Source organism: Octopus sinensis, linkage group LG26 (genome assembly GCF_006345805.1).
Source record: "Octopus sinensis linkage group LG26, ASM634580v1, whole genome shotgun sequence".
NCBI lineage: Eukaryota > Metazoa > Mollusca > Cephalopoda > Octopoda > Octopodidae > Octopus > Octopus sinensis.
In genome coordinates, this window is record NC_043022.1 from 14,346,749 (window position 1) to 14,363,578 (window position 16,830).

At 40.2% G+C, this 16,830-nt stretch overlaps 1 protein-coding gene across 1 annotated transcript in view; it reads left to right on the forward strand.

The window, feature by feature from the left end:
- Positions 1–575: 575 nt before the first annotated feature.
- Positions 576–16,830, forward strand: part of LOC115224871 — a 51,624-nt gene continuing 35,369 nt past the window's right edge. The window contains exon 1 of the mRNA XM_029795825.2: positions 576–916. Coding sequence (XP_029651685.1) covers positions 749–916 — 168 coding nt within the window. The 5' untranslated portion in view covers positions 576–748. The remainder of the gene's footprint in view (positions 917–16,830) is intronic.

The following is a 16,830-nucleotide window of genomic DNA, read 5'->3' on the forward strand; positions in this document are numbered from 1 at the left end:
GATACATATATATATATATACATACACACTTACACTCACGCACACAGATACACACACACTGAGGCATACTTAAACACACACAGATACACATATACGTACACACTTAAACTCACGCACACAGAGACACACACACAGATACACATATACGTACACACTTAAACTCACGCACACAGAGACACACACACAGATAAACATATACGTACACACTTAAACTCACGCACACAGATACAGACACACATATACGTACACACTTAAACTCACGCACACGCAGATACGTATATATATAATATATATACATATATATATAATATTATATATATACATACATTACACCACGTAAACCTCCCGCACACAGAGACATACACACACTGAGGCATACTCAAACACACACACAGATACACATATATACGTACATACACACTTACACTCCCGCACACAGATACAGACACACACACAGATACACACAAACGCACTAAGGCATACTTAAACACACACACAGATACACATATATACGTACACACTTAACCTCCCGCACACAGAGATACACACACGCACTAAGGCATACTTAAACACACACACACACACACACATCAAGCATGGCGAACAACAGAACTACAGAGGAAGAGTAACAGAGACAGAAAAAGTGGACGTTGACGAAAGGGGAAAAGGGATTAATTAAACCCCGATATCCAATTAACGACAAATAACCTAGAGTTGCCGTAGTTAATTGGGGAGGCATCCTGGAGCGATGTCTGCCACCAGATCCTCACAAATCGTCAGTATTTTGGCGGCGAGGGTGACCGACGGAAGGTTCCTCTTGGTAAACCATAAACAGAATGGTTTCTGGTTGCCGACAGGTCGTCGCCGAACCAACGAACGGCACCTGGACGAAACCCTACACAGGATCATGAACAAGGTAACACTTGAAATTCACAATAACCGTTTCCATTTCGTCACCCCTCTTTCTATGTATCTATCTATCTGTCTCTCTTAACCCTTCTCTCTCTCTGTTTATGTATCTATTTATTTGCCTCTCTGTCTATGTATCTATCTGTCTCTCTCTCTCTGTATCTAATAGTCTCTCTTAACCCTTCTCTCTCTATTTATCTATCTATTTGTCTCTCTCTCTATATATAATATCTATTTATCTCTCTTTGTATCTATCTGTCTCTCTTAAACCTTCTCTCTCTCTATGTATTATCTGACTCTCTCTCTCTATATATGTATCTATCTATCTGTCTCTCTATGTATCTATCTATTTGTCTTTCTCTCTATGTATCTATCTGTCTCTCTTAACCTTTAACTCTCTATTTATCTATCTCTCTCTCTCTATGTATCTATCTGTCTCTGTGTACTATCTGTCTCTTAATCCTTCTCTCTCTCTCTCTCTATCTATCTTTTTGTCTTTCTGCCTCTTTCCCGCTATCAATCTATTTGTTGTTTATCGCTGTTTCTTTCTTTCTATCCATATATTTATCTATCTATCTTCCTCGCTTTCTATCCATCCTCTCTCTCTATCTTGCTCTCATGCACACACACACGGGGCGGTGTCGTTCCTTCAGCCCCAGGTCAGCCCTGCTTCAGTCAACATCCAAACCTTAACCATCCCATCATTTATACTCACACACACACATGTAGGCAATGTGTATCCATGACTACCTTTATTATCCAATGTGTGTCCTTCCCTGTTTCATAAAAGTGGGATATGGCTGCTACTTTTAGCAAACCAAACAACCACATCCAGGCTCCCGTTTGTCATTTACCTCAACAAGTTATTATTATTGTTGTTGTCGTTGGTCCAGGCCTGTGTTAATCGAACAGACTTGATGAAAAAGACCTTCCAGCCACGCCCATCCTTGTTTATTTACCTTTTCTTTTTAAATATGTTGTGGCCACAGGCGTATATTATATCTAACGTTGTCCTTCCTGTTTTAATACAGTGAGATGTTATTTCAGTAAGATTTGGCTGCTATTTCTACTTGATTGTGCGATCGACCAATATCTCGAAGTAATCTGGGAAGATTAGATTATCTGTCTATTTCTTTCTCTCTCTCTCTCTCTATCTATCCACTTGTCTATCTACCTATTTATCTTTCTATCTATCTGTCTGTCTATCTATCTATCTATCTATCTATCTATCTACCTATCTATCTACCTATACATCTATCTACCTATCTATCTATACATCTATCTATCTATCTATCTGTCTATCTACCTATCTATCTATCTATACATATACATATACATCTATCTACCTATACATCTATCTACATATCTATCTATCTATCTACCTATCTATCTATCTATCTATCTATCTATCTATCTATCTATCTATCTATCTATCTATCTATCTATCTATCTATCTGTCTGTGCACATTGTATGTGTGTGTGTGTAGGCATATGGTAAAATCAAAGGTAAAGTCCAAGGTTTCGAACAGCGACGTAGAGGATGCCCTCTTCGTTAGCTTCTACTAAATCTAATTACTGTTGTTGTTATTCAGCCCTAGGTCTACTTCAGTCAAGTCAACCTATGATCAAAGGTCGTTCCAGCCATGATCGTCCCACCCTTTTTTTCCTTTCCTTCTCTTGAATTACCGAGAACTACATTAATCTAATTCTTTCGGAAACGGTTGAGCAGAGTTTCGGATAATTCTCAAAACTCGATGCAACTTTGTTTCCTCATAACTTTCTTTAAAAAAACTGGATATTTTTGGGGGGTTTTTAGATAAAATTTCCCACATATACATTTCAGATGTTGTAGATTGAAAAATAAATATATAAAATTATGGAGTGAGATCGCATAATTATCTCTTCATTCATTTTGATGAAGTATGGTAATTAAAGGTAATTATCGACACCCCAACTCCACCACTTCATTATTTTTTCCACGTTAAATTCCGATGTAATCGTAATCTACACCATCTGAAGCCTAAGTGCTGGTAATTCTATTAAAATTATCCATTTTTAAAAGAAAGTTATGAGGAAACAAAGTCGTGCGGTGGACAGAGCAGATTCCTGGAGTCGTGCCATTCATTTTAGAGTCTGATTTGAATAAGATTTAGCTTCTATTTCTGACCATTGAAGCGGCTCTGTAGAAAATCCTCAACTGTTATTTAACCACAGGTCAGCACACTGACCCTAACTGACCTACAATTAAAACATATTCCAGCGATCACCAACCAATTTTCGCCATCAGGAATAATACATGCTATAATGTATTTTAAACGGTAACCTATGATTTGAGAAAGATTTGACTGCTATTTTTAGCCAGTTGAACAAGGGTGTAGTTTTACCAGTGTGTGTGTGTGTGTGTGTGCACATGTGTATGCATCTATGTGCACGTTTATATCTATATATATCTATATGTGTATATACATAACATACGTATGCATGTATATATACATGTACATGTGTGTATATATATATATATATATATATAATAGTTATCGCCATACTAATATGGCATTCTTATAAAAATAAGAAAAAAGCTGTCCGCTTATTAGCTCCATGAGGCCATCGCCTTAAGTTAGCTATTTGATACACAAACTGTATCCATATAACCTTCGAACAAGGGAGGTCAGTCGCTCCACACTACTTGACCGGCAGCTACAGACGCGTTTCGGGGTATTGCCCCTTTTCAATGCAGCGTAGCCACCAGTAGGTGTCTCTTCCGACAATCTCTGTTCGATGGAATACATCCACTTGTTTTCAATAATAGAAATATTAAAATAACTAAGTCTCTCTAAAAGAGACAGCGGCAGCGTTCCCGGAAAATAATAGTTATCGCCATACTAATATGGCATTCTTATAAGAATATGGCATTCTTATAAGAATGCCATATTAGTATGGCGATAACTATTATTTTCCGGAACGCTGCCGCTGTTCTCTTTTAGAGAGACTTAGTTATTTTAATATTTCTATTATTGAAAACAAGTGGATGTATTCCACCGAAACTAGGTAAAAAAACCATCGAACAGAGATTGTCGGAAGCGACACCTACTGGCTGGCTACGCTGCATTGAAAAGGGGCAATACCCCGAAACGCGTCTGTAGCTGCCGGTCAAGTAGTGTGGAGCGACTGACCTCCTTTGTTCGAAGGTTATATGGATACAGTTGTGTATCAAATAGCTAACTTAAGGCGATGGCCTCATGGAGCTAATAAGCGGACAGCTTTTTTCTTATTTTTATAAGAATGCCATATTAGTATGGCGATAACTATTATTTTCCGGGAACGCTGCCGCTGTTCTCTTTTAGAGAGACTTAGTTATTTTAATATTTCTATTATTGAAAACAAGTGGATGTATTCCATCGAACAGAGATTGTCGGAAGAGACACCTACTGGCTGGCTACGCTGCATTGAAAAGGGGCAATACCCCGAAACGCGTCTGTAGCTGCCGGTCAAGTAGTGTGGAGCGACTGACCTCCCTTGTTCGAAGGTTATATGGATACAGTTTGTGTATCAAATAGCTAACTTAAGGCGATGGCCTCATGGAGCTAATAAGCGGACAGCTTTTTTCTTATTTTTATAAGAATGCCATATTAGTATGGCGATAACTATTATTTTCCGGGAACGCTGCCGCTGTTCTCTTTTAGAGAGACTTAGTTATTTTAAATTTCTATTATGAAAACAAGTGGATGTATTCCACCGAAACTAGGTAATAAAAACCATCGAACAGAGATTGTCGGAAGCGACACCTACTGGCTGGCTACGCTGCATTGAAAAGGGGCCAATACCCCGAAACGCGTCTGTAGCTGCCGGTCAAGTAGTGTGGAGCGACTGACCTCCTTTGTTCGAAGGTTATATGGATACAGTTGTGTATCAAATAGCTAACTTAAGGCGATGGCCTCATGGAGCTAATAGCGGACAGCTTTTTTCTTATTTTTATAAGAATGCCATATTAGTATGGCGATAACTATTTTTTTTGTTTTCCGGAACGCTGCCGCTGTTCTCTTTTAGAGAGACTTAGTTATTTTAATATTTCTATTATTGAAAACAAGTGATGTATTCCATCGAACAGAGATTGTCGGAAGAGACACCTACTGGCTGGCTACGCTGCAATGAAAAGGGGCAATACCCCGAAACGCGTCTGTAGCTGCCGGTCAAGTAGTGTGGAGCGACTGACCTCCCTTGTTCGAAGGTTATATGGATACAGTTTGTGTATCAAATAGCTAACTTAAGGCGATGGCTCATGGAGCTAATAAGCGGACAGCTTTTTTCTTATTTTTATAAGAATGCCATATTAGTATGGCGATAACTATTATTTTCCGGAACGCTGCCGCTGTTCTCTTTTAGAGAGACTTAGTTATTTTAATATTTCTATTATATATATATATATATATATATATATATATTATATGTATATATACCCGAGAAAGAAGCACCAAGAATGGATAGGTTTTTAGTACAATCGTTTCATACAAGGACAGGCTTTATAAAAGTTGCAAAATTACAGCATATAAACGTGTCCTGTACTCATCAGCTAAAATACATGTGAGTTCTCTAGACATCCTAGTGGTTGAGGCTATACTCATGAAGAAATGTAGATAATTAAGTAACATAAACAGATTTCCAAAGTTCATTAAAGTTCTTTAAAGATGATGTACAGTCTTATCACAGAATTTTAAAAAAGTTTTAATAGCATCACAGAAGGTGACCTAATCCATAGTGCACATATGAATTTCCAGAGATATGAGGAGGGATTACATACTCACAGACGACAAATTTATCCATTGTTAATCACAACGAGGTGGGTCTCAATTCCTGCTTATTAGCATTACAGAGAGGGTGAATTAATCCTTTGTATAGATGCACAATTTCCAATGGTGTAGATGTAAATTTCCAGAGAAATGAAAGGAATTTCATATTCCAGGCGATAATTTATCAATGTTGAACACAATGAGGTAGGTATCAATTCTTGTTATATGATTAGGTATTTGCCACATTAATCACATTACTGCTATTTACAAGAGGCTGTAGCTATTTAACTTTTAAAGCTGAAGGGCTTTCTAGAGAGGCAAAGAACAGAAAAGGGAAGGGAAGAGAAGAAAGAGAGAAATAAGGAGGAGGGAGCAAAAAGGGGGGGGACTAAAAGAGAAGAGAAAAGGAAAAAGAGAATAAGAAGAAGAAAAAGAAATAGGGAAAGAAGGGAAAAAAAGAAAAAGAAAAAAAGAGGGTTCTAGTTATACAGAAGAATTAGTAGACGGCAAGTCTGGTTTTAATTTACAGGCATCTAGGAACTAGAGGAGAATATTATTCTTTGACCAGTAAAACAGCTAATTTATTGCTGTTGAAATCAGCTATGAATTTAAAGAGAATCTAAAGAGATAACACGGTCAGGGGTTTAGGGGTCAGAGGCTAAAATCAAAAGAAAATACATTAGGAAAATCTAAGTATAATCTCATCAAAAAGTCATTAAAATTTATTTATTTAATTTATTCATTTTATTGTCTTAAGGAGTTGCCGTTATTATTCATACATTGACGGACTACAGGTCAAATCTTAGAAGATCATTTACAAGGTGTTAGGGAATTGTCTATCATAATGAAGATAATCAATTATCACCGAGGGAGTAGCCTTATTTATTTAATTTTGAAATAGAATTATGGGGCTTTAGTAACTCATTTTATTTTATTAAGTTATGCTACTTAAATTAGATTAAGTTAAGAATTAAAATTAAAATTACAATTAAGATTTAAAATTAAGATTTAAAATTATGAGTTTGAAATTAAATAAAGCCTCAATTAAGCAGCGTATAAGTACTATTCATTTCCCTGTTCTCAAAAAACTGATGCAGATATAAGGAAAAAGATAACTGTAGTGTGAGAACTCTTAGTTATCTACTTAAAGCAGTGCTATACTAGTAAAAATCAAGTTATATCTATCTATCTATCTAGTTACGAATATTCTAATCATTTAAATATTTTAAAGTCTTCAATTTAGCGTGGACACAAACTTGACCTAGTTCGATATGGTTATTCAATAAGTTTCTATGTTTTCTATGCTTTAGAATTTCATACGTCTCCATGGAGCATAGTTGGCAACCAACCCTACTATTTTTATACGGAATTGCTCTCCTAACTATTTCCCAATTAAGGTTATAATTATTATTATTATTTTTGAGTTCCCAGATTTTGTTTGAAAGTGTGGTGGTACCAGCTTTATGACGTAATTTAAAAGACGAGATGTGATTTCTAACTCTGTATTTTAGCTGATGAGTACGGGACACGTTTATATGCTGTAATTTTTGCAACTTTTAATAAAGCCTGTCCTTGTATGAAACGATTGTACTAAAAACCTATCCATTCTTGTTGCTTCTTTCTCGCTTATAATCACCCCACATTACTGTATTGTTAAAACAGTATAGTTTTTTTTTGGTGCATCTAAGTTAGGTACCATATTCAAGTAAATTCATTTAAATTAACTTGAATCTTTATTGCTTTTTGAGTATATGTATATATATATATCTACATATATATCTATATTGTATGCATACATGTGTGAATGTATGTATGCATGTATAATATATATATATATATATATATAGAGAGAGAGAGAGAGAGAAAGAGAGTAGAAATAATGTTATATACATCTGTTTATTTATTATATATATATATATATATGGATTACTAATTCCTTTTTAAACCCTTCTTAATCCATCTTTGTTTTGATATATGTGTGTATATATATATATATATATATATATATACATACACATATACATATATACGTGTGTGTATGTATATATATATAGCATCTGTTTTTTTTTTCCATGGAGCCATACAGGGTGCTGCTCCAAGATGCGAGCTCTCGATCTGCTGGTAAAAGCAGCCAAAACTCCTTCACATTGCACCATCACCAACCACCAACCACCACCACCACATTCATAAAAAAAAAAAAATTTTTTTAATCAGAGCAGATACCGTTCATAAAAGATAGAGCAGATAATGTAGTCGTCCATATGTGTTAAAAGATGCATGGTCACTCTGTCTGATAAAAAAAAAAAGGTCTGCTAGATCATGCTGACCTAGGAGAAGAGGGGAAGCAGGTGCGAAACCATTATAGCTTTTGTAGTGGTTTTGATATTGTTTTGTTATTTTGCCTTCATACTGAGGCAATCTTTCGTCTCTAGTAGACCTTTCCGTCGATTTCCGTAAAAAAATTTTTTTTTTTACATATGGGCTTGCGGGAACTTTTGAAGTAATGAGAGCGAAAGAGACTAAGAGAAAGCGATTGTATGGCGAGGGGAAGTTCTTTTGAAGTTACCGTGCATGGGAAGCATTGATGTACGTGTGTGTGTTTGATGGGGTGTGGGAGACAGACAGTATGTTGTGTAAGTGAAGTGCTTCTGTTAGTGTGTGTGAAGAGACAGAGAGAGTAATGTGTGAAAGAGAGAGATAACTGAAATTTTTTTACTCGGTGTATATGTATGTATATTACTTCAAAAGTTCCCGCAAGCCCATATGTAAAAAAAAAAAAAATTTTTTACGGAAATCGACGGAAAGGTCTACTAGAGACGAAAGATCGCCCGATGGCTTTTGTTATATTATATCATATTATGGCAGACAGGGAAATGGTTTGGTCTATTTTATAATTTTTATGGCCAGCATGATCGTATATACACGCATACATGTACAAATACGTAAATATATTACACACACACACATTGTAAATGTACTCTTACACGTATATACGTATATGCACATTGTACTATTTAAGAAGAGTGGTCCCGGTGCGCGCACTCACGTACTCGCGCTAGCTAGCTAGTCGTGACTAGTCGATCCTTACTTTGTGTTTTTATTTGTTTTGTTTTAAAGAAAAATTATTTATTTTGTGTTTTATTTACTTTGCTAGGAAGTCGTTGCAGGATCGACTAGTCACGACTAGCTAGCGCGGATGCGCGACTACGCGAGTGCGCGCACCGACACCACTCTCGTTAAGTAGTACCTACGCACATACAACACTTATGCGAACACATGTACGCATATACGAAGACACTCACACACACACATAAATCCACAAACACACTTATACACACATATGTACTCATACAGTAACATACACCACACACACACATACAGTCGTATACACACACACACATAAGTCCACAAACACACATATGTACTCATACAGTAACACACATACACCACACACACACACACATATATATATATGCGCACTCGCACACACACACACACATACAGTCGTACACACACACACACACGCAAACGTTGTCTTCGCCTTCATTACATAAGAAGCGTGAGTGCAGGGGAAGATAACTCCACGCTGTGAGATTCCAAGAGAGGGAAATGTCGACTTCAGCCACAATGGAAATAAATAAATAAATAATAAATAGACATTTAATGAATGTTTTGTTTTTCAGCATTCTTCTCTCTCTCTCTCTCTCTCTCCGTAAACACATTTAATGGAATGGCGATGCGCCCCCCCCCCCGACTGTGGTGGTTCATTGCTGGGATTTAAGCAAGACATTCGAAAAAAGAGTGGATTCTTTAGGATTTATGCTGAGGTGCTTAAACCAGAATCCCGCCAATCCAACATCTCGTTTGACCTATTATTCTCTCTCTTCCTCCCTTTCTCTTTCTCTCTCTCTTCTTCCCTGTCTCTTTCTCTCTCTTTCTTCCTCCCTTTCTCTCTCTCTCTCTTCCTCCCTTTCTCTTTTCTTCCCTCTCTCTCTCTCTCTCTCTTCCTCCCTTTCTCTCTCTCTCTTCTACCCTTTCTCTCTCTCTATTTGCAGTTCCATTGTTTGACCATCTTGCTTGTCACTGGTCAGCTTACTCGACAGTTCTGCTAATATGGACATACATACATACGTGTATATATCTTTTATCTTCAGCTGTGTTTCAATCGTTGCACCGTGGCCATGCTGGAGCACTTATTCGAAAGATTTTTTTTTTGCCTACCCCAATACTTATGATGTTTGCTTTTTTTCTTGTTTTTGCTTAAGTCTGTCACTTTTGCTGTAGAGAAGGTACGTGGTTACCTAGCCAGAGAGAGAGAGAGATAAAGAAAGAAAGAGAGAGAGTTAACAACTATTAATTTCTAACCCCTCCTCCTCCTCAGATATAGATCTCTAACTCCTCCTTCTCATCATAGATATCATCTAGAATCTCTCTGAACAACATTTATCTAACAGAAGGATGTTTTATCTTCCACACCTCTCAGTCTGTTTAACTCTTACCAGGAAGGGACTTAGTTGCAAGTACGACCAACATCTGTCTCTCTCTCTCTCTCTCTCTCGCCCATTTCCTGATACGATTGGAATCTGTTTGGCAGGACACTTCATCTGGGTGGTTTCCGGAAATTTATGAGTAGGAAAGAGTTTATGAGACAGAGATTTATTACATCCAGATGCCCTTCCTCTTGCCAACCTTGATCTATTTTCAAGCAAGGAAATATTTTCCCATAGTCACACATCTTTTCACAGAATATTGACAAAGAACAACTTTACGTCTCACCGAGGAAATGACTAGAGACCGAGACCTTTGGAAGTATGCTGTGCGTGAGAAGACCCGGCAGGACAAGTGAGACCATAACCCGTGGCCTCTACCTGGGACGTAGCCAGTCCACTTATGGCATACCTTTCCTTCTTGGGACACAAAACTCTACTTGTGAAGACCTGTTGAGGCAAGTGAAAATCGAAATCAAAATCGAAATTGATCAACATCAATGGAAATTGTAGCTGTGATACCAGTGCCGGTGGTATGTAAGAGAACCATCCGAACGTGGCCGTTGCCAGCGCCGCCCCGACTGGCCTCCATGCTCGTGGCACGTAAAAAGCACCAGCCGTAGAAACATTGCCAGATCAGACTGGGCCTGGTGCAGCCTTCTGGCTTCCCAGACCCCAGTTGAACTGTCCAACCCATGCTAGCATGGAAAGCGGACGCTAAACGATGATGATGATGAGATGCCCTTCCTGTTGCCAACCTTGATCTATTTTCAAGCAAGGAAATATTTTCCCATGGCCACACATCTTTTCACAGAATATTGAAAAAGAACAACACTGCTTGTATGACAGTGACACTCATTTACAGCTATCACTTCAACACCAATGTCTGCTTTGGCATGGCTTCTACTGCTGTATATTCTTTATAGCACCAACCACATTATAGCATGTATTAGGTGCTTTTTTTTATGTGGCACCAGCACCACTGAGGTTACCAGGTAACTCTTAAGACAAGGCAAGACCTCTTGGCTGTTGGAGTGAGTAGTATCAAGGTAGGTGGATGCTTGCCTGGTGATGAGAAGTTAAAGTATGATAGAGGGACAGGAATAGGTATTTTGCTGTAGGGGAGACACGTGGCTACCCCTGTTGGAATAGAGAAAAGACAGTGTTGAAGAAATGTCAGAGCATTCCCTAAAGTTACAGAAAAATGAATAAAGAGAAGTATGGGTGGGTAAGTAAATTCATGGAAGTGTGAAGGGGAATGGCAGATGGACAGAGATGGGGGTAGAGAGAAATTGATTCATCAAAAGTACGGAACCAAGCAAAAATCTTAGGACCCAAATATCACAAAATCTTCTGATCAGAGCACCATAACCCTTTCGCTACCAACCCGGCTGAAACCACCTCTGGCTTTGTAGTACAAATGTCTTGTTTTCTTAAGTTTTGAATTAAAATCTTCCACCAAACCTGAGTCACAATTTATGTTCCTAACACTAGATTAACGATAAATAAGTTTATTTTACTAAATCGTTTCTTATATTTAAAATTAAGTGAAAGAAACACAGAGCATCTCAACAGAAATATCGTAACAAAAGGGTTAAAATATATAATAGAGAAACAATTCTTAACCCTTTCGATACCAACCTGGCTGAAACCACCTCTGGCTCTGAGTACTAATGTTTTGTTTTCATAAGTTTTGAATTAAAATCTTCCACCAAACCTTAGTCACAATTTATGTTCCTAACACAAGTTTAATGATAACTAAAATATTTTACTAAATTGTTGTATTTAAAATTAATTGAAAGAAACTCAGAGCATCTCAAAAGAAATATGGTAACAAAAGGGTTAAAATATACAATAGAGAAACAATTCTTAACCCTTTCATTACCCACCCAGCTGAAACCAGCTCTGGCTCTGAGTACAAATGTTTTGTTTCCATAAGTTTTGAATTAAAATCTTCCACCAAACCTTAGTCACAATTTATGTTCCTAAAACTAGCCAAATGATTTCACTAAATTCTTTGTTATGTTTAAAATTAATTGAAAGAAACACAAAGCATCATCATCGTTTAACGTCCGTTCTCCATGCTAGCATGGGTTGGATGGTTCGACCGGGGATCTGGGAAGCCAGAAGGCTGCACCAGGCTCCAGTCTGATCTGGCAGTGTTTCTACAGCTGGATGCCCTTCCTAACGCCAACCACTCCGTGAGTGTAGTGGGTGCTTTTTACATGCCACATGCACAGGTGCCAGGCGAGGCTGGCAACGGCCACGGTCGGATTGGTGCATTTTACGTGCCACCGGCACGGAAGCCAGTCGAGGCGGCACTGGCATCGGCCACGATTCGGATGCTGCCTTTTACGTGCCACCGGCACGGAAGCCAGTCCAGGGGTCCTGGCATCTCAACAGAAATAGGGTAACAAAAGGGTTGATTAGTAAATAAATATCTTGCAATCTACATCACCAGAAAAGTTTATCAGGAAAGCTTTGTGACCTGTAAACTTAACAAAAGCTTTTCACCTACTTATTTAAGAAAGCTTTTCCTTTGATATATGTTTCAGTCGTTAGACTGTGCCCATGCTGGGGCACCACCTTGAAGTATTTTAGTTCAACAAATTGACCCCAATACTTGTTTTGTTTTTAAGCCTAGTACATATTCTATTGGTCTCTTTTGCCAAACTGCTAGGTTACGGAGCCATAAAGATGTCAACACTGGTTGTCAAGTGGTGATGAGTGACAGACAAAAACAGACAGACACACACAAGCACACACACACACACACACACACATGCGCAGCAGGCTTCTTCCAGTTTCCATCTACCAAATCCACTCAGAAGGCTTTGGTCATTCTGAGGCTATAGTAGAAGACACTTACCTAAGATGCCTCGCAGTGGGACTGAACCTGGAACCATGAGGTTGGGAAGCAAGCTTCTTACCACACAGCCATACCCGCACATATGTTTGTTTACACACACAGACACACACACACACACATACATACATATATTTCAATATGTGACTGCGTGTGTATCGTTGGTGATTTTCTTTCTCTGTCTTCCCTTCTTTGGACCTTTTCTATATTTCTGATGAAGAGCTCTGCTCGAAACGTGAAATCCTCTTTCTTTCCTTTCCTTTCCTGAGCGTCCAATAACACTGTACTTATTCCACATTCTCACGTCATTATTTTTTTCTTGTTTTTTCTTGCTTGTTCATGTTTAGATTAACTATCATCATCATCATCATCATCATCATTTAGCGTCCGCTTTCCATGCTAGCATGGGTTGGACGGGTCAACTGGGGTCTGGGAAGCTGGAAGGCTTCGTCAGGCCCAGTCAGATCTGGCAGTGTTTCTACGGCTGGATGCCCTTCCTAACGCCAACCACTCCGCGAGTGTAGTGGGTGTTTTTTTACGTGCCACCTGCACTGGTGCCAGACAGAGCTGGCGAACGGCCACGAACGGATGGTGCTTTTACGTGCCACCGACACGGTTGCCAGACAGAGCTGGCAAACGGCCACGAACGGACGGTGCTTTTACGTGTCACCGGCACGGGGGCCAGCCGAGGCTGGCAACGGACACGAATGGATGGTGTTTTTACGTGCCACCGGCACGGGGCCAGACAGAGCTGGCAAACGGCCACGAACGGACGGTGCTTTTACGTGTCACCGGCACGGGGCCAGGCGAGGCTGGCAACGAACACGAATGGATGGTGCTTTTACGTGCCACCGACACGGGGGCCAGGCAGAGCTGGCAAACGGCCACGAGCGAATGGTGCTTTTACGTATCACCTGCACGGGTGCCAGTCGAGGCTGACAGCGGACACGAACGGATGGGTCACTTAACCCCTGCTTTCTGATATATGATTTGATTTTGATTGTTCTCACTGGTCTTGCCAGGTCTTCTCACGCACAGCATACTTCCATAGGTCTTGGTCTCTGGTCATTTCCTTGGTGATACCTAGAGTTCGAAGGTCGTGCTTCACCACCTCGACCCAGGTTTTCCTGGGTCTACCTCTTCCACAGGTCCCCTCAACTGCCAGGGTGTGGCACTTTTTCACACACCTATCTTCATCCATTCTCACCACATGACCATACCAGCGCAATCGTCTCTCTTGCACACAACATCAGATGCCTCTTAGGTCCAACTTTTCTCTCAAGGTACTTACACTCTGTCGACTATGAACACTGACATTACACATCCAACGGAGCATACTAGCTTCATTTCTCGCGAGCTTACGCATGTCCTCAGCAGTCACGGCCCATGTTTCACTGCCATGTAGCATGGCTGTTCGCACACATGCATCATACAGTCTGCCTTTTACTCTGAGCGAGAGGCCTTTAGTCACCAACAGAGGTAAGAGCTCCCTAAACTTTGCCCAGGCTATTCTTACTCTAGCCGTTACACTTTCAGCACACCCATATATATAACTATATATAAATATATATATATAAATCAAAATCAAAATCGAAATCGATCAACATCAATGGAAATTGCAGCTGAGATACCAGTGCCAATGGCACGTAAGAGAACCATCCGAACGTGGCCGTTGCCAGCGCTGCCCCGACTGGCCTCTGTGCCGCTGGCACGTAATAAGCACCATCCAATTGTGGCCGTTGCCAGCCTCGTCTGGCCCCCGTGCCGGTGGGACGTAAAAAGCACCATCCTATCGTGGCCGTTTGCCAGCCTCGTCTGGCACCTGTGCAGGTGGCATGTAAAAAGCACCCACTACACTCACGGAGTGGTTGGCGTTAGGAAGGGCATCCAGCTGTAGAAACTCTGCCAGATCAGATTGGGCCTGGTGCAGCCTCCTGGCTTCCCAGACCCCAGTTGAACCGTCCAACCCATGCTAGCACGGAAAACGGACGCTAAACAATGATGATGATATATAAAGACATATATATATAACATTGGTGGCATGGAGAGAGGAGGCTGGTATGCATGGGCAACTTCTGGTCTTCCTTAAACAACCTTGCCTGGACTTGTGCCTCGGAGGGGAACTTCCTAGGTGCAATCCCATGGCTGTTCATGACCAAATGGGGTCCTTACACACACGGTCACTTAAGGAATAATAAAACACATGGACAAAGGATATCAGGCTTAAATAGTAGATCAATATTAAAACCTGATACCGATATTATTCTTGTATTAATCTTATGCAAAGCAGAGTCCCACATGTGTATCCAGCTCTAGAATATAACCTTATGGAGAATAACATGTGGTAGCCAAAGAACGACATACTTAAAAGCTTTTAAATACACGTTTTTTGAAGTTTTCAGGGTGTTTTTTTTACCTGAATTATACCATATAGACGCATGTGTGTGTGATTACACACACATGCATGGATGTACATAGAGACACAAGCAGACATACATACACACGTACACATACACAAATATGCATACCTTTACACAGACTCGCATATACTTGTGCACAGAGGCATATGCACACACACACACGTGCATATGCACACACATATCCACACACACACACACACAAGTGTCAAAACTGACCACTTGAAACGGGATTGGTTTTATTCTGTGGGTGAGTGGCTCTAAGTGATAACAGACTTGGTTCTGTAGTGGAGGCTGTAGTGGTTATAGTGGTGGTGATGGTGGTGGCAATGATGAGGATGATGATGGTGGTGGTGATGGTAGTAGTGGCAGTGGTGATGGTGGCAATGATGCAGATGATGGCAGTGGTGGTGGTGGTGCTGATGGTGGTGGCAGTGGCAATGATGAGGATGGGGTGGTGGTGGTGGTTGTGGCAATGATGATGATGATGATTGCAGCAGCAATGACAGTGATGACGGTGGTCTTTGTTCTGTAGTGAAGGTCATTGTGGTAGTGTCACCCTTAGTAGTAGTAGCAATAACAGTTGTAGTGGTGGGGTGTGGCGATGATGAGGGTGATGTCAGTGGTGATGACGGTGGTGTTGCTTCTGTAGTGGTGGTCATCAAGGGAGTGTGTTGGTGGGCCTGTCTGTGGGTCACCAGTAGCAGTAATAGTAGTAGTAGTAGCAGCAGTAGAGTAGTAGTAGTAGTAGCAGCAGTAGTAGTAGTAGTAGCAGCAGTAGAAGTAGTAGTAAGTAGTAGTAGTAGCAGCAGCAGCAGCTGTAGAAGTAGTAGTAGTAGTAGTAGTAGTAGTAGCAGCAGCAGTAGTAGTAGTAGCAGCAGTAGAAGTAGTAGCAGCAGTAGAAGTAGTAGAAGTAGTAGTAGCAGCAGCAGCAGTAGAAGTAGTAGTAGCAGCAGTAGAAGTAGTAGAAGTAGTAGTAGAAGTAGTAGTAGCAGCAGCAGTAGTAGAAGTAGTAGTAGTAGTGTTGGTGGTGGTGAAGAAAAGTGTGTGTGTGAGAAGAGAGGCGGTAGTTTCCCCTCTACCAAATCCACTCACAAGGCTTTGGTTGACCTGAGGCCATAGTAGAAGACATACTAAGGTGACATGCGGTGAGATTGAACCCAGAACCTTGTGGTTGGGAAGCAGGCTTCTTACCACACAGCCATGCTTGCGCATTTTCTTTTTATTCTTCTTGACCATTAGGACTCATAAGGCCAATTACTCCATTGCCATGTCATAGGAGAGTGTGCGCCCTCTGGTATCGCGAGTAGATGGTTTCCAGAGGAGAAGAGTAGAAATTACCTCTTTTTCAGCTCTACAACAAT